This window comes from Salvelinus fontinalis, chromosome 36 (genome assembly GCF_029448725.1).
Source record: "Salvelinus fontinalis isolate EN_2023a chromosome 36, ASM2944872v1, whole genome shotgun sequence".
NCBI lineage: Eukaryota > Metazoa > Chordata > Actinopteri > Salmoniformes > Salmonidae > Salvelinus > Salvelinus fontinalis.
The window spans coordinates 13136433-13162227 of NC_074700.1; the positions used below are offsets into that span (position 1 = coordinate 13136433).

Here is a 25795-nt window from a genome sequence, read left to right on the forward strand (position 1 = left end):
TGTGTGTTAGTCCATTCTTTATCACATCGTCCTTGTCACTCAGTACTGTTGAGTCAACAATGGATTATTTGGCAGATTAGCGCATGTATTTTCCCTGTCCAGTATATGTGTAAGAATGCTATCCTGAATACTAAGTTTGAGTGCCACCTAGACAAATTGTAACTGCAATAGAAAAGACCACAAAGTCAAACACACAAAAAGGAAAATATTTTTATTAATTACAACAGATACAGGAATGTTTTTTTACTTTTACAAGAAACACTTAATCTCTTACGGTAAACATGTCCAATTTTAAGTGCAAATTGTTTGCTAGTGATAGATAAATACAAAAAAAACGGGTTTAGCAGATCAATAAATCCCTTCTATGGCCCTCAAACTACTCTGGACGTCGAAGCCAGTTCCATTGAGTTTTTCATTGTTCCCCTCTAATCAGGGACTGATTTAGACCTGGGACACCAGGCGGGTGCAATTAATCAGGTAGAACAGAAAACCAGAAGGCTCCGGACTCGTAGGGTCAGAGTTAAATACCCCTGGTCTATAAGCAAACAGTAGACATGGTCAGGGAATAACAAGAAAGCAGTAGTTTTGTATTCCTAGCCTGGCTCCAGATCTGTCAAATAATTGCTTACCAATTTACCAATGACCATAGGTGTTGGCAAGAAAGCACAAACTGATCTGGGAACAGGCTATATTCTCCCTATGAGAACGTTACGGTACAGTGATCGTAGAACAGCAGGACTTATGTCGCACCTGGGTGCTGTTCAGTAGCCACTAAACGGACAAATGCTCCAGGAGGTACTATCTGTACTTGTCCAATAAAACGCTGGCTTTCATTTTCCGTTGCAAAACGTTCTGATACAGTGTGCCCTAATGAACTTGGCCCAGGTCACATACAGGTGTTCAAACTCTGGACCATACAGTAAATTCACCTGCTCTGTGTTGAAAGCCTTTACCAGCATTTTTGTGTGAGAGCTGGTCTGAGTAGAACTTGAAAAGTAAACTCAGACAGAGCAACCCATATGATCTGGGTGTGCAGGAGTGAGAAAGGCTGGAGGAAAGAAGGAATGTTGAAAGGATATGAATGTTTGCTGCATAGTTTCTTCCTCAGTTTGTGCTGTGAGGTGGAATGTTATGTGAGGCGCACACCTGCATCATGTGACATGAGTGACAGAGGAGATGAGAGTCCAGAGGGAAGCACTGGGAACCCGGCTGATCCGAGAGCTGCTTCCCACAATCCTGAGGAATCAAACGGACACAGAGAGAATATTAAATCTGATTTGAGTTCAGGTTTAAGGCTTAATAAAATACAGTACAAGCAGTCCTGGCGACTTGCAGGGTTTTGTTTCAGCCCAGTACTAACACACCTGATTCAACCAATGATGAAGCCCCTTGATTACTGTGGTTGAGCCATGTGTTAGTGCTGGGTAGGAACAAATGCCTGCTCAGCCTGATTTAAGAACCCGGGTACAGACCGACCACATTACATAGTTGTTAGCTGTTATTATTAGATGAAGGCCATCCTAACCTCACAGTGGTAGCACTCAAAGTGATAATCTTTGTTCATAGACACCACCCTGAGTATCTCCTCGCTGCCCTGTAACACAAAACAGCAGCAGTGAGATTAGTCAGTGCATTACAATCACGTAGCGGTATGAAGTTGGTCAGACCGGCATTGAGTTATGTCTCGATATAGGCTAACACACACAGCAAAGGAAACGCAATGAGACACTCACCTCAGCAGGTAAGATGGGTTGTAAACAGGCAGCACATTTAGGAGCGAACGTTCTACAGGACAACAAGAGTTCCAATATTTGAATATAACCACATATAGCCCGAGTAATGTAGTGTACTAGTAATGTACAAACTGGTCAACTGAATTGAATCCTCTGACCCTAAATAGCTTGACAATTAATTACAGTCTACCCAGTCTGTAGTATATCAAAGCCTCAGTCTGGCCTACTGGACACCCAGTCTGTAGTATATCAAAGCCTCAGTCTGGCCTACTGGACACCCAGTCTGTAGTATATCAAAGCCCCAGTCTGGCCTACTGGACATCCAGTCTGTAGTATATCAAAGCCTCAGTCTGGCCTACTGGACATCCCGTCTGTAGTATATCAAAGCCCCAGTCTGGCCTACTGGACACCCAGTCTGTAGTATATCAAAGCCTCAGTCTGGCCTACTGGACACCCAGTCTGTAGTATATCAAAGCCTCAGTCTGGCCTACTGGACATCCCTTCTGTAGTATATCAAAGCCTCAGTCTGGCCTACTGGACACCCAGTCTGTAGTATATCAAAGCCCCAGTCTGGCCTACTGGACACCCAGTCTGTAGTATATCAAAGCCTCAGTCTGGCCTACTGGACACCCAGTCTGTAGTATATCAAAGCCTCAGTCTGACCTATTGGACATCCCGTCTGTAGTATATCAAAGCCTCAGTCTGGCCTACTGGACACCCAGTCTGTAGTATATCAAAGCCTCAGTCTGGCCTACTGGACACCCAGTCTGTAGTATATCAAAGCCTCAGTCTGGCCTACTGGACATCCCGTCTGTAGTATATCAAAGCCTCAGTCTGGCCTACTGGACACCCCGTCTGTAGTATATCAAAGCCTCAGTCTGGCCTATTGGACATCCCGTCTGTAGTATATCAAAGCCTCAGTCTGGCCTACTGGACACCCAGTCTGTAGTATATCAAAGCCTCAGTCTGGCCTATTGGACACCCCGTCTGTAGTATATCAAAGCCTCAGTCTGGCCTATTGGACATCCTGTCTGTAGTATATCAAAGCCTCAGTCTGGCCTACTGGACACCCCGTCTGTAGTATATCAACGCCTCAGTCTGGCCTATTGGACATCCCGTCTGTAGTATATCAAAGCCCCAGTCTGGCCTACTGGGCACCCAGTATGTACTATATCAAAGCCTCAGTCTGGCCTACTGGACATCCAGTCTGTAGTATATCAAAGCCTCAGTCTGGCCTACTGGACACCCAGTCTGTAGTATATCAAAGCCCCAGTCTGGCCTACTGGACACCCCGTCTGTAGTATATCAAAGCCTCAGTCTGGCCTACTGGACACCCCGTCTGTAGTATATCAAAGCCCCAGTCTGGCCTACTGGACATCCCGTCTGTAGTATATCAAAGCCTCAGTCTGGCCTACTGGACACCCAGTCCGTAGTATATCAAAGCCTCAGTCTGGCCTATTGGACACCCCGTCTGTAGTATATCAAAGCCTCAGTCTGGCCTATTGGACATCCCGTCTGTAGTATATCAAAGCCCCAGTCTGGCCTACTGGACACCCAGTATGTAGTATATCAAAGCCTCAGTCTGGCCTACTGGACATCCAGTCTGTAGTATATCAAAGCCTCAGTCTGGCCTACTGGACACCCAGTCTGTAGTATATCAAAGCCCCAGTCTGGCCTACTGGACACCCCGTCTGTAGTATATCAAAGCCTCAGTCTGGCCTACTGGACACCCCGTCTGTAGTATATCAAAGCCCCAGTCTGGCCTACTGGACATCCCGTCTGTAGTATATCAAAGCCTCAGTCTGGCCTACTGGACACCCAGTCCGTAGTATATCAAAGCCTCAGTCTGGCCTATTGGACACCCCGTCTGTAGTATATCAAAGCCTCAGTCTGGCCTATTGGACATCCCGTCTGTAGTATATCAAAGCCCCAGTCTGGCCTACTGGACACCCAGTATGTAGTATATCAAAGCCTCAGTCTGGCCTACTGGACATCCAGTCTGTAGTATATCAAAGCCTCAGTCTGGCCTACTGGACACCCAGTCTGTAGTATATCAAAGCCCCAGTCTGGCCTACTGGACACCCCGTCTGTAGTATATCAAAGCCTCAGTCTGGCCTACTGGACACCCCGTCTGTAGTATATCAAAGCCCCAGTCTGGCCTACTGGACATCCCATCTGTAGTATATCAAAGCCTCAGTCTGGCCTACTGGACACCCCGTCTCACCTATTGTAGTCGGAGACACAGTAGATGTTGCTGAGGTGGTCGACAGTGAAGGAGACTCCGTCCAGGGCTTTGGAACACACCACACAGCGGAAACAGCCAGGGTGGTAGGAGTTCCCCATCGCCTGGAGGATCTGCTGGACAAACAGGACCACACAGTAGATAAGGGAAGGTCCCTTGACATTAACATAAATTCAATTTAACGCACACACATTTAGATTCACAAAAGAAACATTGGACATACAAGGACCTCACCCCCCAAAAAACATTTTAACACACACACCTGTTCCAGGATAAGGTGGCCACACACACTGCATTTCTCTGCTGCAGCCTGGAAGCCTGAGAACTGAGTATGGAGAGAAGAGAGAACATGGTTTTATATCATACCATGGAAAGCACCAGGGTTGGGGTCAATTCAGAAAGTAAACCAAATTCCAATTCCGCATGTGCCTAATCGAAAAGCATTGAAGAGAATTGGAATGTCAGTGTACTTCCTGAACTGACCCCAACCCTGAAGAGCAATATGTAAAACTTTGATGCAATTTACTATAATCATATCTAGTAAGGCATTGATTAGAAATGTAAGGAACTAATGTCTAGGAATTCTCTCTTTATGTAGTGCTGTTGTGTCTTTTGTTGTGATGTGTGTTTTGTCCTATATTTTTAATCCCCCGTCCCCGCAGGCCTTTTGGTAGGCCGTCACCGTAAATAAGAGTTTGTTCTCAACTGACTTGCCTAGTAAAAGGTTCAATTTAAAAAACACAAATACCACTGAGTGAGATAAAGACCTCGACCTCTTACCATGTAATCCTCTTTACAATACACAGAGCCATTGACGTTGTAGAAGTCCTTGTTTCTCAGGGTGCGACCTGGGACAGATGGACAGACAATCACAGGACAGTCACGCCAAGCTAATAAAGCCGTTTCTCTGACTATAAACTGCATGTAGTGTACTGACACAGTGTGTGTGTGTTCAACTCACCACAGGACACACAGGTAAAACAGCGTGTGTGATAGAGGCTGTCCAGAGCCTGGCAAGCATTATCCGAGCCATACACACCTTTCCCACACTTCACACATGTACCTGCAACACAATCAACAACTATTACTCAACAAGACATGAGCCCAGATTCTTTCCGGATGAGGTCACTTCATCAAGAACATGTCTTGGTCCGCCAAGTCAAACAGCACAAGACAAAGTCAACAACAAAAAAAGCCTGGTACTTTTTCCTGGTCAGGTACATTTGCCAAACATAACTACTTAGAACATATCATTAGGCCTTTTAGATCATAATGAATAAGATTACATGGACAGAGGGTGACCTGATCCTAGATCAGCATTCCTACTCTGAGAAGCTTTCTGAATACAGGCCTAGGAGTTTTTCCCGGACCCACCTGACTAGGGAACAACTTCTGGCCTAGTCCCGATTGTGGGTATGCCTTCTATTGTGTAGGTATAGCCACACACCTTCACATAGAGAAAAACATCTCGTCTGTCACAAATATTTAATAAAATTAAACTGAACAAAAATATAAAACACAACATAAAACAATTTCAAAGATTTTACTAAGTTACAGTTCAAATGAAGAAATCAGTCAATTGAAATAAATTCATTAGGTACTAATCTATGGATTACACGACTACGAATGGATCAGAAAACCAGTCAGTATCTGGTGTGACCACCATTTTCCTCATGCACTAGGGAACAATTTCCTTTGCATAGAGTTGATTGTGAAAACCCAGTTTAATCAGCTGTCCGGGTGACGATCCCACAGGGGAAGATGCCAGATGCGGAGGTCCTGGGCTGGTGTGGTTACATGTGATCGGTGGTTGTGAGGCCAGTTGGACGTACTGCCAAATTATCTAAAACAACGTTGGAGGCGGCTTATGGTAGAGAAATTAACATGAAATTCTCTGAAAACAGCTCTGGTGGACATTCCTGCAGTCAGTATGCCAATTGCAAGCTCCCTCAAGACTTGAGCCATCTGTGGCATTGTGTGAAAAAACTGCACATTTTAAAGTGGCCTTTCATTGTCCCCAGCACAAGGTGCACAAGTGTAATGATCATACTGTTTAATCAGCTTCTTGATATGCCACGCCCGTTAGGTGTATCGATTATCTTGGAAAAGGAGAAACGCTCACTAACAGGAATGAAAACAAATGTGTGCACAATATTTTAGAGAAATAAGCTTTTTGTGCATATGGAAAATGTCTGTGATCTTTTATTTCAGCTCATGAAACCAAAACTTTACATGTTGCTTTATATTTTTCTTTCAGTATATACTTGAACTTACTCTGCCGATTGTCCATGGAGTTGGTCCTTCAGTGGGTCGAAATTTGAGGCAAAATATCCACAGGAAAGTATTATTAAACAGACTTCAAAACGTGGGTCTCTGTGTGGCATTTACATGGACAAGACGGAAGTACATGCACGTGAAGCATGCATATTAACCACAGTCTTGCAGGTGTTTACATGGTTTTGCGCATGTGCCAGGTAAATTAAATTTCGATGGCAGTACCGGAACTCTAAAAAGTCGGGTAAATTATACTTTGCTGTGGTTATTTTGTCCAACTGCACTGACAACTGGTAGAGTAAGTTCAAATGTTATTTTATTCCAACATTCCAGGTTTTTGCAGTGCTTCGTTTCAGACTATATACCAAAAATGGATATCACTAACCAGCGTTCCATCCAACCTTTCTATGCGGGTCAAGTACATGTCTGATAATTTTTTTTACGACAGGTGTGATGGAAACAGCAAAAGTTTACCACACAAAATACACTAGACAAGGTGGGATCTTTTTGTGTCTGTAAAATTAATGGCGGTGGAAACATCTTTATGGGCAAATATTGATATAATAACCGTCATATGGCAGTAAACTTGGGAGTCATGCGGTGACATGTTGTGTAGTCCTCCCACTATGACTCGGGAAACAAGTTTATTCGTTTATTAGACTACAGATGAAATAAGTTGAACTTCACAGGGTGGTGAAAGTACAAGGTGACGAACTTGATCCTCCCTTCCAATAAATATGGAGGGTCTCATTCTGGTGCCTAGTTAAATAAAATAAATATTTTGGTTCCATGATGAGCGAGGCTGCCATTTGACTAATAACAATCATCTAGTTTTTGTCTATAATAATCTCATCGTGTAGGTAGCCTACTCGCACTGCATCTGCCAGCTGTTGGCCAGCTGTTTTGGTGACAAAACCATCAGTGGAGTTGAAAATGCAATGGAAACCCATTTAACTCGTTTTTTGGGTACATGGGAATTTAACTGCAAAAGTTATCTTTATGTGCACTACGTCATCACACAGACCCAATTATCTTTATGTGCACTACGTCATCACACAGACCCAATTATCTTTATGTGCACTACGTCATCACACAGACCCAATTATCTTTATGTGCACTACGTCATCACACAGACCCAATTATCTTTATGTGCACTACGTCATCACACAGACCCAATTATCTTTATGTGCACTACGTCATCACACAGACCCAATTATCTTCAACAAGTCAATTTGATGGAAACATATCTGGTGGGAAAATGCGCATATTGTTTTTATGCAGATTTTAGAATATTCACATTAAATCTGTCGTCAACTGAATGGAAACCTAGCTACAGTCTGATTTATAAGGCAACTCCTGGTCCTACTAAAAACACACTATTTTCACACCCTCTGTCTGAGCTCCTGTAAAGAGCCTCAGTAGTGTTAACAGCTCTGAGCCTAGCCGAGTTGACACAGTTCCCATCCCCCGAGGGCTCACATACCTGGGCAGAAGAAAAACAGGCTGCAGCACACCGCCCCTGCACACGCCAAGGCAGGGTAACACAAACCAGCACACGCATGACTCACGCCCTACAGACACACCCAGGGCCGGCTTACACATGCCCTGGGGCCCCCAACCCCCCCAAAAAAACAGATTGCTTATGACGTGTTTCTTATGCTACGGCAAAATGTGTAGAATTGCATGAAGTTTGCTTTAAAACTGAATTTTCTCTCAGCCTCATTACTAAATGTGTAGAATAGCATTTTTTTCTCTTTGCGCCTCATTATAAAATGTGTTGAACTGCAGGAAGTTATACTGTTTTAAGAAACAGCTATAATAATTATATTTTGGGGGGCCCTGGAAATAGGTGCCCCAAATGGGGTAGTCCGGCCCTGCACACACCCACCATATTATTATGGCCTGGAGTCACTCCGAACACACAAACACCCTGCCACACACACACATCCTGCCACACTACACACATACGCAAGACATATACACACTGCTCGCCCAAAGCTGTAATCTTCTCTATGACTCATACTAATGGTCAGTGCTGTGTTCATCACTAACATGTCATTTGTGTCTGAACACTACAGCTGAGCTAAGGTTTGCAGTTCAGTGTATGCATAGCCACCTTTCATCAGCCCTCTATGTGCAACGTCTTGGTCTGTGCTTAACCCAACCTAAAACTGTCCTATACCAAAAGAGTCTCTTGGAGAATGTGATTCAGTGCGCTAAGCTCTGGCTGAGTGACTTTGTTGCACAGAGACTCTTTGGTGTGTGTATTTTTGCGTGTCAGCTATGATAACTCCTCCTCATTCGTTTTTCTCTGCGTCTCTCTCCTCTTCTCCTTTCTGTCTGATGTGCCCAGCCTAGCAGCTCTACTTGTCTGGATAGGCCTCTGCCTTAGCTAGCTCCCTGAGGGCCAAACGTTTCTCTTTCCCTTTGCTTGTGCGATAGGTAGGCCGCTCTACAAGTTCATGCAGGTCTCGAGACACGATCCATCCAATTTTCTCTCTTTCATCTATCAAAATATGTCTATCCATCTATTCACCCATCCAATCCTTTCATAAAAAATAAAAAAGACATGCACGCGACACTAACAAAACAAAGTGATAAAGATGACAGCGATGAAGAGGTTTGATGATCTCACCAAAGAACTCCTGGCGATTCTCGGACGACGCCTCCCTCCCTGTTCCCGGCTCCTCCTGGGCTTTGATTGGTCTGGAAGCCGTATTGACGAGTGTTGCCAGCTTAGCGAGGGCATTTATTGGAGGATTGGCCTGTTCTTTGAGCATCAGCCCGCCCATGTGTAGCCCCTCGCCCTCCAGCGCTGCATCTCTTAGCAACAGGCGTGTCAGCTCCTCCTGGTAGCGGGTACCCGGGAGGTCCGAGTAGCGCGTCCGCTCCCCGGCAGCACCCATGCCAATCTCCTCTCCTCGGGCTGCCCCTGCTCCCTTCTCATCCCACCACTCAGGCCCAGCCCGGTAACAGGCAGCCGCCGGGCTACCCAACGCAGGTGGGTATGAATGCCGGCTATCCTGAACCCCTGCTCCTCCAGATGAGAAGACCCCGTCCAAGTAGTCCTGCCAGCCTCCAGCCCCAGAGGGTGCCCCAGCCCTGCTTGAGACTGTGTATCCCTGTCCGCTGGTGGAGCCCCCTGTGTGCAGGGAGGAGAACTGCAGCTGCGGTGCCATGGTGGAGGAGGCTGAGTAGCGCGTGTCATAGCCCAGGCTGATTCCACTGGTGCGGTTGCTGCTACAGCGGCTGCCCATAGGGCTCCCTCCCCCTCCACCGCTGGCTGTACTGGAGGCAAAGCTGGACCTGGGACTGACCAGCACCGACTCCTGGAGGCTGAAGGAGGAGCAGGGGCTCAGTGCTGGGCCTGGGGGGAAGAGGAACCCTCCTCCTCCACCCATCTCAGAGGGCCGGTGCGGGGAGTGAGAGAGCGAGGCCGGTCTGGTGCTCTCCCAGAGCTCCCCTCCCGTGCTCAGCCTCTTGTAGAACATCGCCTCCTGCAGGGAGAGGCGTTTGTGACGCTCAGGCTCGGGAAGGTAGTGTGGCTCAGCCATGGCCCCGCCACGGGGAGCAGAACCATAACCCGAGGAGGGGATGGGGTACGCCGGAGGGGGGCCAGAGGAGTGGGACAGAGGAGGCTGGGAGAGGAGCTGCTGGCGTCGGACCAGCTGTTGGAGCTCCAGAGAGTAGCGGCGCTGGTTCAGAGAAGCCTTGGACCCAGCTGGGTCACAGTCCCCCAGGCCCGACTCACGCCTCATCTGGATGTCAACGCCCTCCCCCAGGTAGCAGGAGGCACGCTGCTGGGTCGACCGGCGCCGGAGGGGGGCGAGAGTCGAGGGGGAGTAGGGTTGATGTTCGCAGTCAGTAGGTTTGGGGGTGATGGAGGTTGAGAGGTGCTGGGTAGAGGACACTCTTTCTCCCAATCCCTTCCCGCTACTAGCCAGCCCACACGCCTCTGTTGAGGTTGGAGAGGTGAGAGAGAACTGACCAGGTCTAGAAGTGGCCGTGTTCAGGCTTGGTGGTAGTCCACTACTGTTGTTCCCATTGCTGTTGCTGTTGTTGACCAACTCGTTCTTCTTTTTAGAACTGGCAAATTTCACACTTCCTGAGTCAGTCAGTTTCAACTTCTCCAATAACTTAGTTCCAAGTCGGTCCATCGTAATGTCTAACCTGGTCGTCTAAAACTCCGAATAATCAAGTAAAAAGAAATGCTGTTAATGAACCACTATGGTATAAGTTAACGTACTCAATAAATACAGCGTGTGAGTTGGAAACACATTAAGTCTCAAGTATGTCTACAGTACAGTTGAACTACAGTAGTTGAATGACAGACCCTGCAATCTATATGCAAAAACCAACAAATAACCCCAAATGAGAACAACCAATAGACAGACAGGCCTATAGGCTATATGTACACAGACAATAAATAAAAACAGACGTTAAATAAGACGATTAAGACATTTTGAAAGGATCACATGACGACGTAATCATGTTTGAACAAACGTGTTCACAGTCATCTTGTCTTGGCTGTGGAGACTACAGGCAGACAGGTAGATGGTAACGCATGTGAATCCATCGAGTTAGAAGTGGAATAATTCTAATATTCTGCCAATGTTGGAAATAAATACTGATAAGTAGGGCTATTTAGGACACGTTCAATAAGTTGAAGTTGTTGGTCTCGTATGATTCTAGGTAGCTCCACACCTGCATCAGTGTGAACGAATGGTCCATTACATTAGGCTAGACTTGTTGCCTAGCGGTCACGTAAAGACGAGTTGCGTTTCTGCTATTTGTTGTTTCGCACGCAGCAGGCACCAGTATAACTTTTCCACTCTTGTTTGTGAGAGATATTCCCTGTTACAGTGTTTTTTGAAGGCAAATGTAGTCCAGTGTGTTAAGTTATGCTTTCTTCAGGATGTTCCAGAGCAAAAGCTTTTTGAAAAATCACTCGTCGCGCTCGTGGGGTCCAGTGGAAGGAGGAAAATAAGTCCGTTTTTGTAGAAAATGTTGCTTGTCCAAACTCTTATATTCACTTTCTTTACGAAATGAAAATGATCTTTAAAAGGGAGAAAGAAACAGATTATCAAAAAGCGGACTAAAAGAAAACATAAACCATTCGATGTTTCGAGAATGCGTTATTACTATCATTCCCGTTTTTAAATAATTTTACTCCAAAATTCAGCGAATACATTTGAGAACGGGACGCATGGTGCCGTTAACTCCACTGACCATTGCCAAACCATGTTTACAGAAAAAAATGTGTCTACAATTAATCCACTCCGTGAATGTATCACATAGCCACACCAACTTCGTTTCTTTCTTTCCCCAAATGACTTACCTCCCCCTCTTTTTCCTTTATCAGCCACTGGCTCGTTTCTTTTCCTTAACGCCGGAACACCTTTCTGCCAGCAATCGCGGATGGATAACATCCCACAATATTTCGTCATTCATACGCAGTCCACTAGTTTGGGGAGACACACCAAAAGACATAAACTGTATTTTTCTTAATTATGATCTATAAACCAAATTAGAGGGTATACTTTTTATTCAATTAGGTGCTTATAAAATATGAATAAATGTGGGATTGTGGATAAAGAGTATATATGTTATACTCAATTACAATCTTTACGTAGGACGTACATCATTGTATTCTCACATTTTTCACATGGGTGGGTACTGATTTATTACACAATTATGACCTCTCTTAAATACCTCCCAGTCTCAGGTATGTTAATTGCCGCAGGCCTTATCAACAGCACACCTATATGTTGTGCCCTAAGGCAGAAAGCTATATCAAAGGGTCCTTTGCTTGTTTCCAATTCCTGACACCAGTTGAAATATCGTTTTGGTAGGCCTACGTGCCTAGAATAACATGGTTCAAGTGGCAGTAGACCTATTTGGGGACTACTTGATTATGCTCCAGTCTGTGGAATGTGTGGAAGAACATTCTCTAGTGACACGGTTCTGAGATTTTTCCTGCGTGTATGTGTTCTCCAAGGACGATACAAAGTAAATATCTCGCTACTATTTTAGTGCTCTTTTGCTTGCTATTGCCATACGCTTCAATGCACTCTGTGTCGTTTTGGTGACGTTAAACCTGACATGAATAAAATATTTATGAAACCATTTTTTTTGTACTTCGGGTTGGCTCATTTTGCCTACCCCGAAGCCCCCCTGCTCGCTCCCTAGTCTCTCATTGCCCTTACGGTAGCCTAAAATGGAACGCGCGACCGTCGGTGTGTGCCTGGGCTCCTCTCCCCTCCACGCTATGCTCCCTTGAGTTGACTGGAGCATTCATTGAAGGCGAGTGAGGACTTGTCTGTAAAGTTAACAGAAAAATACTTCATGGCTTACTCAGTATAGAAAGAGCAGCGGGAGCATGGGAGAAGATGGTTAAAAATCATGACTTATCAACTTTGGGGGGCAGAACGTTATATGATGACAAACTCAAATGGTGTATGTGTTTGTGTGTGCAATTAATACTTTTAAAATAATTCAAGTCTACTACAGACAATTAACAACTTTTTTGGGGGGGATAGTAACATTTTAAGAAAGTGTATAATTTTACGATGATAAAATAAGACTACACCACAACCAATTCATACTTCACCCTTATCTGGCAAAATTTTATTTTGTATCATCATCATAACCTGAAGTCCAGCTCATCATTGGCTACTGTAACATAACGTGATTAATTAACAGTGTTACAATATAACACAATTGCAACATCACACGTTGCTGCCTGTTGCTACTTGGTTTCAACTCCACAACTTATTTGGCGTATCTTGACCACCACCTAGTGGTATAAATAGTTCTCACATAAAAATCAAAAATGGCGGCGCCCATAAGGACATTGTGCTGTACAGGTGAGGTTATTTACAAGTCAATTACTTATAATTTTCATGAGATCTAATGGTCATTTTCTGCTGTAAATATGAATATCAGTCGGCTCCCAGTTGACAATCTGTTTTTTTATATTGAGCTAGACAGATTACTAGTTACGCTAGGTTTGATAAAATGTCTAGGCAACTAGCTAACGTTAGCTAGCAAAAGAAAAACGAGACTAAATGAACTGAATTCCCGATGGTCTGTTTTCAGCTTTGAGGCATTCCAGTCGTCTTTTTACTACTGCGTGTGGGGCACAGGCCGGAATCAAGTGGAGGACCGAGTAAGTTCTAAACGACACAGACAAACAACTGTCAGAACAAAATGACATACACACACAATTGTAGCTATTACGGCTCTGTTTTGATATGCTTTGTTCTTTACAATTTCACATGGGTTTGTCCATAGAAATGGTCTGGCCCGCAGTGGAACAGAGTATGGCCCCATGACAGATCTCCCTGACTGGTCCTTTGCAGGCAAGTTCACATATAGGAGCATGCATTTTTAGGTTGTTTTCACATATTGTCCTATTTAAAATAACTGCTCTGTCCTCTTTAAAGTGAACTCCTGGAAAAAAATAAATAAACAACAATGACTTACCTTTTGTATTCACACTGCCCTTGCCTTTGAATGAGGACTCAACTATTTTCGCAGTTCACTTCACTTACTTTGTGGTCCGAGTCCTCTTTGCATTCAAGTTGCTATGTTTAGAAAGGAACCACAATATTTTTGCAACATTCACTCAATGCACTCTGGGTTTTTATGAAGTTAAGGACAAGCCGTTCTCAGCAGAACATGTTATCTGACAGCTAGATACTTGCAAGTCAAATGCTCCTTTAAGTTGCTCTGGAGACAGCAGAGAGAGCACGCCCCCATCGCTCTGGAGACAGCAGAGAGAGCACGCCCCCATCGCTCTGGAGACAGCAGAGAGAGCACGCCCCCATCGCTCTGGAGACAGCAGAGAGAGCACGCCCCCATCGCTCTGGAGACAGCAGAGAGAGCACGCCCCCATCGCTCTGGAGACAGCAGAGAGAGCACGCCCCCATCGCTCTGGAGACAGCAGAGAGAGCACGCCCCCATCGCTCTGGAGACAGCAGAGGGAGCACGCCTGCATCCACATCAAAAAGGCCGGAGTGGGCCTCCTGGGTGGCGCAGTGGTCTAGAGCACTGCATCGCAGTGCTAGCTGCGCCACCAGAGTCTCTGGGTTCGCGCCCAGGCTCTGTCGCAGCCGGCCGCGACCGGGAGGTCCGTGGGGCGACGCACAATTGGCTTAGCGTCGTCCGGGTTAGGGAGGGTTTGGCCGGTAGGGATATCCTTGTCTCATCGCGCTCCAGCGACTCCTTTGGCGGGCCGGGCGCAGTGCGCGCTAACCGAGGGGGGCGGGTGCACGGTGTTTCCTCCGACACATTGGTGCGGCTGGCTTCCGGGTTGGAGGCGCGCTGTGTTAAGAAGCAGTGCGGCTTGGTTGGGTTGTGCTTCGGAGGACGCATGGCTTTCGACCTTCGTCTCCCGAGCCCGTAAGGGAGTTGTAGCGATGAGACAAGATAGTAATTACTAGCGATTGGATACCACGAAAATTGGGGAGAAAAGGGGAGAAAATGTTTTTTTTAAAAGGCCGGAGTGGAGAAGGTGAAAAGCTTCAAGTTCCTCGACATACACATCCCTGACAATCTGAAATGGTCCACCCACACAAACAGTTTAATGAAAAGGCACAACAAAACGCTTCACCGTCTGGCGGAAGAATCTGGGTTTGGCAGATGCCAGGAAAACGCTACCACTATGGCAACTAAAGTTTGGTGGAGGAGGAATAATGGTCTGGTGCTGTTTTTCATGGTTCGGGCTAGGCCCCTTAGTTCCAGTGAGGGGAAATCTGAATGGTTCAGCAAAAAATGACTTTCTAGACGATTTTGTGCTTTCAACTTTGTGGCAACAGTTCGGGGATGTCCCTTCCTGTTTCAGCATGACAATGACCCCGTGCACAAAGCGAGGTCCATACAGAAATGGTTTGTCAAGATTAGTGTGGAAGAACTTGACTGGCCTGCACAGAGCCCTGACCTCAACCCCATCGAACACCTTTGGGATGAGTTGGAACGCCGACTGCAAGTCAGGCCTAATCGTCCAACCTCAGTGCCCGACCTCACTAATGCTCTTGTGACTGAATGGAAGCAAGGCCACGTTGCAATGTTTCAACATCTAGTGGAAAGCCTTCCCAGAAGAGTGGAGGCTGTTATAGCACTAAAGGGGGGACCAACTCCAAATTAATGCCCATAATTTTGGAATGAGATGTTTGACAAGCCAGTGTACATGCTTTTGGGTATGTATCTCACACACTCTGGACTCCGACGTTGCTCATCCTAATATAATGTGTCTTGTTGTGTGAGATATTACTTCACTGTTGAAGCTAGGAACACAAGCATTTCACTACACCTGTAATAACATCTGCTAAATAGGTGTATGCCAACAAGAACATTGGAAACTTTTTTTATTTGCATTTTATTATTTGTCTGCTAAACTACTCAAATGAAACTATTGGCCACGTACACAGATTTGCAGATGTTATCGCAGGTGCGTCAAAATGTTTTGGTTTCTAGCTCCAACAGTGCAGTAATACCTAGCAATAAAACACATATAATATAGAAATATCAGAACGGGCAATGTCAGAGATCGGTGTGTGTGTATAAATTACACACAGTACCAGTCAATCAAATGTTTGGACACACCTACTCATTTAAGGGTTTTTCTTAATTTTGACTGTTTTCTACATTGTAGAATAATAGTGAAGACATCGAAAATATGAAATGACACTCTGCGGTACAACTCATCCCACACCATCTCAATTGGGTTGAGGTCGGGTGATTGTGGAGGCCAGGTCATCTGATGCAGCACTCTATCACCCTCCTTGGTCAAATAGCCCTTACACAGCCTGGAGGTGTTTTTTGGGTCATTGTCCTGTTGAAAACAAATGATAGGCCCACTAAGCGTAAACCAGATGGGATGGCGCATCGCTGCAGAATGCTGTGGTAGCCATGCTGGTTAAGTGTGCCTTGAATTCTAAATAAGTCACTGACAGTGTCACCATCAAAACACCATCACACCACCTCCTACATGCTTCACGGTGGGAACCACAAATGCACAGATCATCCGTTCACCTACTCTGCGTCGCACAAAGACACTGCGGTTGGAACCAAAAATCTCAAATTTGGCCCTATCAGAACAAAGGACAGATTTCCACCAGTCTAATGTCCATTGCTCGTGTTTCTTGGCCCAAGCAAGTCTCTTATTTGTGTCCTTTTAGTAGTGGTTTCTTTGCAGCAATTTGACCACGAAGGCCTGAATCAGTCTCCTCTGAACAGTTGATGTTGAGATGTGTATGTTACTTGAACTCTGTGAAGCATTTATTTGGGCTGCAATTTCTGAGGCTGGTAACTCTAATGAACTTATCCTCTGCAGCAGAGGTAACTCTGGGTCTTCCTTTCCTGTGGCGTTCCTCATTAGAGCCCGTTTCATCATAGCGCTTGATGGTTTTTGCGACTGCACTTGAAGAAACTTTCAGTTCTTGAAATGTTCTGGATTGACTGACCTTCATGTCTTAAAGTAATTATAGACTGTCGTTTCTCTTTGCTTATATGAGCTCTTCCTGCCATAATATGGACTTGGTCTTTTACCAAATAGCACTATCTTCTGAATACCAACCCTACCTTGTCACAACAACTGATGGGCTCAAACGCATTAAGGAAAGAAATTCCACAAATTAACTTTTAACAAGGCACACCTGTTAATTGACATGCATTCCAAATGACTACCTCATGAAGCTGGTTGAGAGAATGCCAAGAGTGCACAAAGCTGTCATCAAGGCAAAGGGTGGCTACTTTGAAGAATCACTTAAATATATTTAGATTTATTTGTTTAACACTTTTTGGGTTACCACATGATTCCACATGTGTTATTTCATAGTTTTGATGTCTTCACTATTCTACAATGTAGAAAATAGTCAAATTAAAGAGAACTTGGAATGAGTAGGTTTGTCCACACTTTTGACTGGTACTGTATACTTATAATGTATACAAACATATAATGGTGTTTAAAGACAGTATATGAATAGAAAAGATGTGTACAGCAGTGGTTATATACTACTGCTGGTAATCTGAATAATCCTTCCAAATTTGGTCAAGAAGTGACGGTTTAGTGTGCCCCAAAATATGCACAGCTCCCTAATGAGAGAACCTCTATTCTGAACTCTTTTAATAAAAAATGTCTTGATGCAGGCAGATGATTTGATAGGGTTACATGTGAAATTGACCTGACACTCCCGAGTTCTCCTTCTCGCCCTCTGTCTCAGAGGTGCATAGTGCCCTGAAGGCAATTGATAAAGAAAATAATAATAATCCTGGATGATCTAGACCCTCACCTACTGCAATTAGATGCAGAAATCATTGCTCTCCCTTTAACCTTAACCTGCATCTTTAATATCACCCTAGAATGTAATGAAAGTCCCAGGTTGTGGAAATCAGCATTTGGCCTACCTCTTTCGAAAGGAGGTGATCCCCCTCTACTGAATAACTATAGGCCCATATCTAACTTGTCTATTCTGGCAAAGGTATTGGAGTCCCTAGTCAGTAAGAAGCTTAAGGTGTACCTCCAGGAAAACAATATTTTGAGTGGTATGAAATCAGCTTTCAGTTCGAGCCACAGCACTGTCACAGCAACTTGAATGATGTTCTCTGTGCCCTGGATAGGAAGCGGCATTGTGTATATGTATTCAGACTTGTCAAAGGCATTTGACACTGGATCATACTGTCTTGGTGCAGATATTGAAGTGTGTTGGGATTACTGGTCATGCTCTGGAGTGGTTTGTGAACTGTCAAATAGAACCCAGTGTGTTAAGGCAGATGGTCCTACGTCGTAGAGCTACACTCAGGTGTGCCTCAAGGATCAACTTTAGCTCCCCTGTGGTTTATTATCTAGATCAGGGGTAGGCAACCCTGGTCCTGGAGTGCTGCAGCCACTTCATGTTTTTGATTTAACCAGTTAGTTGAGACACAATCCTGCAGGATCTGCGGCACTCCAGGAACAGGGTTGCCTACCCTTCATCTAGATAGTAAACCACAGGGGAGCTTATATTGATCCTTGAGGCACACCAACATTGGAAGACGTCTTGAGACAGCTGATGTACATTTTGATGCGGATGATTCTGTTCTCTATTCAAGTGGCAGCAGTTTGGCTTTTGGAAAAAGCTCAAACAGCTTTTAAACTTCACTCAACAGAATCTGTACGATTTTGAAGCTTTTTCTATATTCCAATACTAAACACTCTGAAAACCATGTAATTACTACCGTGCAAGGACATTCTATAGAGCAAGTCAAACACACACATGTGTGGGAGTTTGGGTGAATGAGAAGTTGAGCTTCACCAGCCGTGTAAAGAACCTTGTCAGGAAACTCAAGCTGCGTATTAGGTTTTATTACCGGCACAAAGCTTGTTTTGCCACCAGAAAATAGTTGATTAGTTGTGCTTTTCTCTCTGTGTTGGACTCTGGATATACTGTTTGTGTGCAAGCCTTAAGCTCGACACTGAAGGCCCTTGATTGTGTGTCATGCAGCCCTTGGTTTTGTCACCAATCGGCGATGTCTAACTACAGTGCTGTCGTGTGGACATCACTAGCAACACACAGGCTCAAACACCGCTGTTGTTATCTATCCTCTCTTCTAGCTCGAAATTAAAACGCATACAAGCTCAGATCTCAATCTTGTTTTATGCTAACTGTCCCAAAAATGGCCTACAGAGCATGGAAAAAGGCTATTTCATTACTCAGCCCCCTGGTCGTGGAATTCCCTCCCAGCCAACCTAAAACCCCCATGACCTGGTGTCCCTGGAGGAGGTCAAAGTGCAAATAGATGAACAGGTTGTTGAGACATGTAGCTGTTTATAGTTGTCACCCCATGTCACTAGTTTGCGTTGCCTTCTGTGAGGAAACATGTTTTACTTCACACACCTGCACACACACACTGTTTGCTGTTGTATTTGTGCTGTTGCCAGTGTCTGTGTTTTTGTCTCATATTTTTTGGTTTTTAATCACAGCCCTTGCCCCCACAGGAGGCCTTTTGCATCTTGCCAGGCCTTCATTGTGAATAAGAATTTGTTCTTAATTGACTTACCTAGTTAAAAATGAAACTGTATATACATCTAAAGTGTGTAAAACAGTATGTAAACATTATTAAAGTGACCAGTGTTTGATGACTCTGTACATAGGGCAGCAGTCTCTAAGTTGCAGGGTAGAGTCTGGCTTGAACAGTGACTAAGGCTAGTGGTGACTGTTTAACAGTCTGATGGCCTTGGAGATAGAATCTGTTCCTCAGTCTCTCGGACCCAGCTTTGATGCACCTGTACTGTCTCCGCCTTCTAGATAGTAGCGGGGTGAACAGGCCGTGGCTCAGCCATCAGAGGTTACATTTTTGAAGCCAATAGATTGCATTTAGTTAAAAGATGATACCAATAATATTTACAAGCTAATATTATGTAACAGAATAAATAGCAGAATAATAACTGCAGATTAAATAATGCTTTAATTGAAAATTGTACTCCCAATGTAGGCTACTGCCCCTTTAAGAGCTAGGACTGATTTTGTGCACTGTTGTGATTTTCACCATTATGTCTTCTCTCACTATTCAAACCCCACAATCAATAAACAGTTTATGAAGCTCTCTTAGCCTATAGTCACATATTGCAAACAAATAATCTGAACTAAAAACTCTACAGATATTTGGAATTTCTATGCATCCATGACAATTGTTAATCAATATCCCAAAACAGCACTTTTTTCCCACGAACCTGCACGTCATAATCTTACTCCTTTTCGTGGCACATTTTGGGTTATTGCGGTGTTGCAGTAGTGTGGTGTGGGAATAATGACAAGCGAATCTTGGAAGCTTTGTGTTTACATTGCCCTAAAAAAGGGAACCGGACCGCGGAATTCAAGCGAACCAAATTCAGACCACCTCTCGATGGTCTCACTTCTGGGGCTCTCTTGAGGGGTCTGAGTTACTTTGGAGTGTTCACACTGCACAAAAAAATATTAATGAGCCACACTAAGTTCCCAAAAATTGTCTGGAAGGGACCAAGAGCGAAAACACCCTCTTGTGTAGTCTTAACATTCTGTATACGCCCTTGTCCTAAGGGTAACAAATGACCCGCCTTCACTAAACCCCTAAAATAAAGCAGCTTAATTGAGTTTTAAACCCTATTTTGCATGAAGAAACAACCTGTCATTCATCACAAACGTTTCCCTCTTCACAATGCAGAAAGACTGCATTAAATCAGTGGACACCACTTTTTTTTATTACAACGCACCTGTCATAATTGTTTTCTTTACTAAAGTAGAGGATTATTACTGCTAAAGGTACTGCATAGGTGTAAACATTACTTTTTTTGCAAGAGATGGCACTTGTATAGCCTAAGAAGCTAGTCGAAATGTGCAGAAAGTAGTTTTAAATGCGTTTTATTGAAGGGAAACAATAACAGTCCTGAACTTTTTTGTCAACATAGGGATATATACTGTACAATTAGGAATTCAACTTCAAAATACTAGTCTTCTCCCATTATTATTATTATTATTTTTTTTAAACCATTGCCCCCACCCACAAGGTGTATAAACAATAAAATAAGATGACCGATACAAAACAAAAACGTGAGGCACTCCCTTCTTTGAATGTGGGGTTACAAGTGCCTTATTAGGCATCCAGGTAGGGTTGATATTGTTCCATATTACGAAGGCGTTGTATGAGGACACATCAATGATGTTATGGAAGATGACCAGGGGCCAGCAGGCAGTCATCCTCCTGCAGCTGTAAGTGCCAGGTTGTCCAAGCCTCCTTTGATGTGGTTGTAGTCCAGGATGATGGCTGGCTTCCTGTCCTCACGATCACTGATCTCAGCTGTTTTGTGAAGTGTGCTCAGGAGGACCACATTCTTGTTCCTCTTTGGGAGGTAAGAAACTAGAGTGGTGCTGGGGGTGAAGACAAACTTAGATGAGAAGGCCTCTCTCCCCCTTGTTGTGAGGAGTGCAGGGGGGAGCTCAGGCTTGTTCTTTCTACCTGTGCCAACCATGGTGATCTTCCTCTTCAGGAGCTGCTGGCTGAGTTCATAAGAGGTGAAGAAATTGTCACACATGACATTGTGCCCCCTCAATCCATCTGTCACATCAAGCCCAACCTGCATCCCCTGGTTCTTCTCCGGGCCTCCACTGGTCGGCTTCCCTGTGTAGACTTGCATCTTCCAAGCGTAGCTGGATTGTGCGTCACAGGTCACCCATATCTTGATGCCATACTTTGCTGACTTGCTGGGCATATACTGCCAGAAAGGACCGTGACCTTTTGACAAAAGAGATTGTTTTCTGTGATACTGATAGTAATCACATACATCAATGATATTACAGCAATACATAATACAATTATCAGTGAAAATCGCTTACATTACAGATATGAAAATAAAAATGTACCTCTGAATGGAACCAGTTGCTCAATCACTGTTACTTCAGGCCCAGGATTGTAGAGGTATGGCAGACGCTCCACCCACTTCTCCCAGACCTCTCTTATGGCCGCCAGTTTGTCTCTCACGCGTCTTGCAGGTCTTGACTCACAGTTATCAAATCGTAGCATTCTTGAGAAAGTGTGAAAGATTTTCAGTGGCATGGAAAATCACCCTTCCCACTCTCTGCATCCAAGAGGCTACATGTAGCCTCGCCTCGGGACCTGTAAACACCCGCTAAGATTAGCAGCCCTATGTAGGCATGCAGGTCAATCTCATTTATCCATTTCCAGTTGTCTCCATATTTACAGAAACCCTCCAAATTTGTCATCTCCAGGGATTCAATTGCTGGTGTGATGAACATGTAGAATATTGAAGTGACTTCCTGGGCAACTGCATGTCTTGTGGGCCCTGGGGTCATCCTTATGACATGTTGTGCTGCCATCCTGCCGTGGTTGTCATATGGTGACAAGGACCATGTTATTTAGCTGTTCTTTGACAAAAATGTATCTCTCAGCTTGGGGGATTTCTTCATCTGAAGATGATGCATTGTGCTCTGGGTTGTATTCTTCCCCATCTTCTTCTTCAGATTCCTCTTCTAAATCCTTGTTCTCTTGTTCCTCCTGGACAACTGAAAAATCCGATCTATGACCTTTTGGGCACTGAAACGTGCATTCATGGCTTCGGCAACGAGATCATTTCTCTGCTGGCGATTTTCTCTGCTGGTAAACATAGTGGCGGGTCATTTTTGACCCTTAAGACAACACAAGGGTTAATGTGTCAGGAACCTGATGTGTGGCTGATCGATGCTGTTTGTATTTGTTGTGTGTGTGGTTGTTGGGAATATGATTTAGGCCTACCTGATTTGATCGTTTGTATTTGTGTTTTACATACAGATGGCCGGCCTGCACCCCCCCTGAAAGGACAGCTGAGGAGAAAGCAGGAGAGAGGGACGTTAGCAGTCAGTATCTTATGTTAACCTTCTATATTACCTCCATAAAGTTGAATATTTCATTACAGTTCACATATGTCCTTTCCACCTCCTTTATATTCTCTTCTTTCCTCTGATCTCTTTCTCGGTCCCCTCCAGAGACGTGTAGTGAATCTCAGCTTGGAGGTGGATAAGGGGATGGAAGTGTGGAGGGAGAAACAGGAAGAAGCCAAAAGAATGCAGGAACGCAATAAATCTCTTCTGCTTAAACCCAAAGGAAACCTTTTATTGAAGAAAAATAAGTAATCACATTTTCTGTTCTGGCCGACTTGACTTATTGACAAAATGGAGGAGATTTGCGCAGTTGGTGAATGGCGTTGTCTTTCCATTTATGTTTGTACTTATTTAACCCTTTTCAATGTTTTCTGAAATAAAACTTGAATGTATATCCACTACCTACTGTTAATCTACTGTCTTACTTGTTCTTGAACTTCTGTATGAAAATATATTAGGAACATGCCATTTCCCTTATTACTGTGGCTTGGTTATTAACAATAGTTTGAGTAATATATTTATTTCCCTACTCCATGTCGTCCTTCCCCCACTAGAATGCAGCATTTTACCAGTTTAGGTCAATAGCAGTGCTTCGCCGCCATTTTGTCTCCAGCAGTCTCTAGTCTAGAGCAGTAGTTTCCAACCAGGGGTACTAGGACTCCTGGGGGTACTTGGCCTATCCACAAGGGGTGTACTTGAGAAGACTCATGAGGCCTTAGTCCTACTGGTAAAATGCACATGAGGGGGGTACTTCAGGGGTACTCCGGGTAGAGCAAAATTCAGTTGGTGGGACAGTAACGAAAAAGGGTTGGGAACCACTGGTCTAGAGGGAGTGCTGTGGGGGCTGGTGAAAAGAGAAAGGGGTTGTCAGACAAACGTGACATTGTGCAGCTGCGTGTTTTTGTATCTGCACATCACATGTTGGCCTAGGCTATGGGCGGCTGCTCCGTTTAACTAGACACAACGCTTTAGAGTTCATGTGTTAGAAGCTAATGTTGATACACTGTTTTAGGGTTAATGTGATAGAAACTAATGTTAAAATATGAATGTGGTATTACTTCGAGTAGCCTGCCTTCAGACTGCCCTCTTGCCACTTGACGGTGTTATAAAAAGTTCCCTTGTGGGTGTGAATCTCTCCTAATGAAGTGCAGTGTAAGGCGGCAATCAAAGTGTGCATTCCTGTGTAGCCTACTGTAGGTGACACACTTTAGACGCAGGGAAAGTGTGTTATGAGACAGTGTGTGTGTGCCACGCTGCTGTCTGGTAAGATGATTAAGAGGCTGATCCTGTAGAAATGGCAGTTTTACCATCTCTGAAGTGATCCCACTGGCATCTCCCTGTGTCAACCTCTGCTGTGTGTGTGTGTGCCACTGTAACACAGTTTCCCAGTTCACGTCCCACCAATGCTGCTCTTATACAATAGACTAGAAGCTAGGCTAAGCTAGGCTAAGTGATACGAGGTCCAGTTCTAATTTCACATTTTTTTCTTGCTCTTTGTCACAAGCGTATGGTCATTTTGAGTACTAAAGAGGTAACGTAGACTGCCCTCATTAACCTTGAGCTTACTTTGTATATGTAGCGTCAGCTGTAATTTAGAGTGACTTTGACTAACCAACAGTCTGTGTTTACAAAGTGAGGTAAGGCACTTAAGCTCCCAGTCTCTCTTTCTCTCTCTCTCTCTCTCTCTCTCACACAACCTTTCCACCTCTCCTCCCTCATTCTCTTCTCTCCCTCTCTCTTTTTCTCTCCATCTCCCTCCCTTTCATCTCTCTTTATCTCTCCCTCATCTATCTTTTTCTTGCTCTCGCTCTCCCTCTTGCCTTCCCTCTCTTTCTCTCTCCCTCAGGTCTTCTTGCCAATCTCAGCAGAGCACCACTGTAATTAAGGCGTGCTAGCCACTAAGTTGCAGATTTTTTATTGTTTTTTGTGTTAACTGTTTGTGGTGTCAGTGGGTGAACAATAGAATTAGAATAGAACGATTCTAAATTCTGTGGGATGAACAATGAGCATTAATAACAGAGGACATGTTCTGTAATGTGTTAGAATCATGTACACAGAGTATACCAAACATTAGGAACACCTTCCTAATATTGAGTTGCACACCCCCTTTTTGCCATCAGAACGGCCTCAATTCGTCGGGGCATGGACTCAAAGGTGTCGAAAGTATTCCACAGGGATGCTGGCCCAATGCTTTCCACAGTTGTGTCAAGTTGGCTGGATGTCCTTTGGGTGTTGGACCATTCTTGATACACATGGGAAACTGCTGAGCGTGAAAAACCCAGCAGCGTTGCTGTTCTTGACACAAACCGGTGTGCCTGGCACCTACTATCATACCCTGTTCAAAGGCACTTAAATGTTTTGTCTTGCCCATTCACCCTCTGAACAACTCACATACTGTACACAATCCATGTCTCAAGGCTTAAAAATCCTTTAATCTGTCTCCTCCCTTTCATCTACACTGATTGAAGTGGATTTAACAAGGGACACCAATAAGGGATCATAACGTTCACCTGGATTCACCTGGTCAGTCTGTTATGGAAAGAGCAGGTGCTCTTAATGTTTTGTACACTCAGTGTATTTTGTTGCTGAATACAGAGTCTCTCAGACTGATTCTCTCACTTATTCGCTCCCTCCCAAGTGAGATTTGTAAAGCATTGGAACAATGGCTTGGCATGAACTTCCCACCCGTATTCACATTGTTCTACTACCCATTTAATCCAACTTAACATTTCCTTTGGAAGAACCCAGAGGTGTGTGTGAAACAGCCAGGACGTGTCTTCTTGAGAGGAAAAAGTAGAACTCTTTTCCTCGTTATTCCTCTATTATTCTCACTTCTACTTCTTACTGTATTTCACTCCTCTTCTTCCCCCAGTTCTCCAGCTTCCCCTCCACTCATACCTCTCTCTCCTCCCATCCTCGTGTTGTTTGGGAAATGAGAACCAGATGTTGCTTATTTTGCAGAAGTCACTGAGGGGGAGAGGAGGAGGGGTGAGGTCAGTCTGCTGTAGTGAACAGCAGCACACACGGAGGTAGAGAGGAAAGAATGGATGAAGGAAAAGACAAGCAAGGAGGAGAAGAGGGTCAAGAGTTCTCATCCCCCTGATGTGGTGGGGTAGTGTTTTAGATTCAGCTAAAAAAGTTACTGCGGCCCC

General features: G+C 44.5%; 2 protein-coding genes across 4 annotated transcripts; one reads left to right on the forward strand and one right to left on the reverse strand.

Moving 5' to 3' along the window:
• Positions 1-196: 196 nt before the first annotated feature.
• Positions 197-11695, reverse strand: LOC129835224 (LIM domain-containing protein ajuba-like). Of its 3 annotated transcripts, XM_055900747.1 has the most exons (9): positions 11588-11670; positions 8885-11305; positions 4937-5038; positions 4756-4823; positions 4238-4300; positions 3958-4091; positions 1734-1785; positions 1526-1594; positions 197-1236 (listed from the first exon to the last, which is right to left on the reverse strand). In XM_055900747.1, the coding sequence occupies exons 2-9, from the start codon at positions 10404-10406 to the stop codon at positions 1105-1107; spliced, it is 2142 nt and encodes a 713-aa protein (XP_055756722.1). In that variant the 5' UTR covers positions 10407-11305; positions 11588-11670; the 3' UTR covers positions 197-1104. The 3 variants fall into 3 exon arrangements, with proteins under 3 accessions (XP_055756722.1, XP_055756724.1, XP_055756723.1); XM_055900749.1 differs by lacking the exon at positions 8885-11305 and having other exon boundaries at positions 11588-11695; XM_055900748.1 differs by lacking the exon at positions 11588-11670 and having other exon boundaries at positions 3958-4088; positions 8885-11581.
• A 1314-nt stretch (positions 11696-13009) lies between these two features.
• LOC129835225 (39S ribosomal protein L52, mitochondrial-like) lies at positions 13010-23044 on the forward strand. Its single transcript, XM_055900750.1, has 5 exons — positions 13010-13115; positions 13348-13417; positions 13543-13610; positions 22555-22619; positions 22749-23044. Exons 1-5 carry the CDS (start codon positions 13082-13084, stop codon positions 22893-22895), a joined length of 384 nt encoding a protein of 127 aa, XP_055756725.1. The 5' UTR covers positions 13010-13081; the 3' UTR covers positions 22896-23044.
• The last annotated feature ends 2751 nt before the right edge of the window (positions 23045-25795 follow it).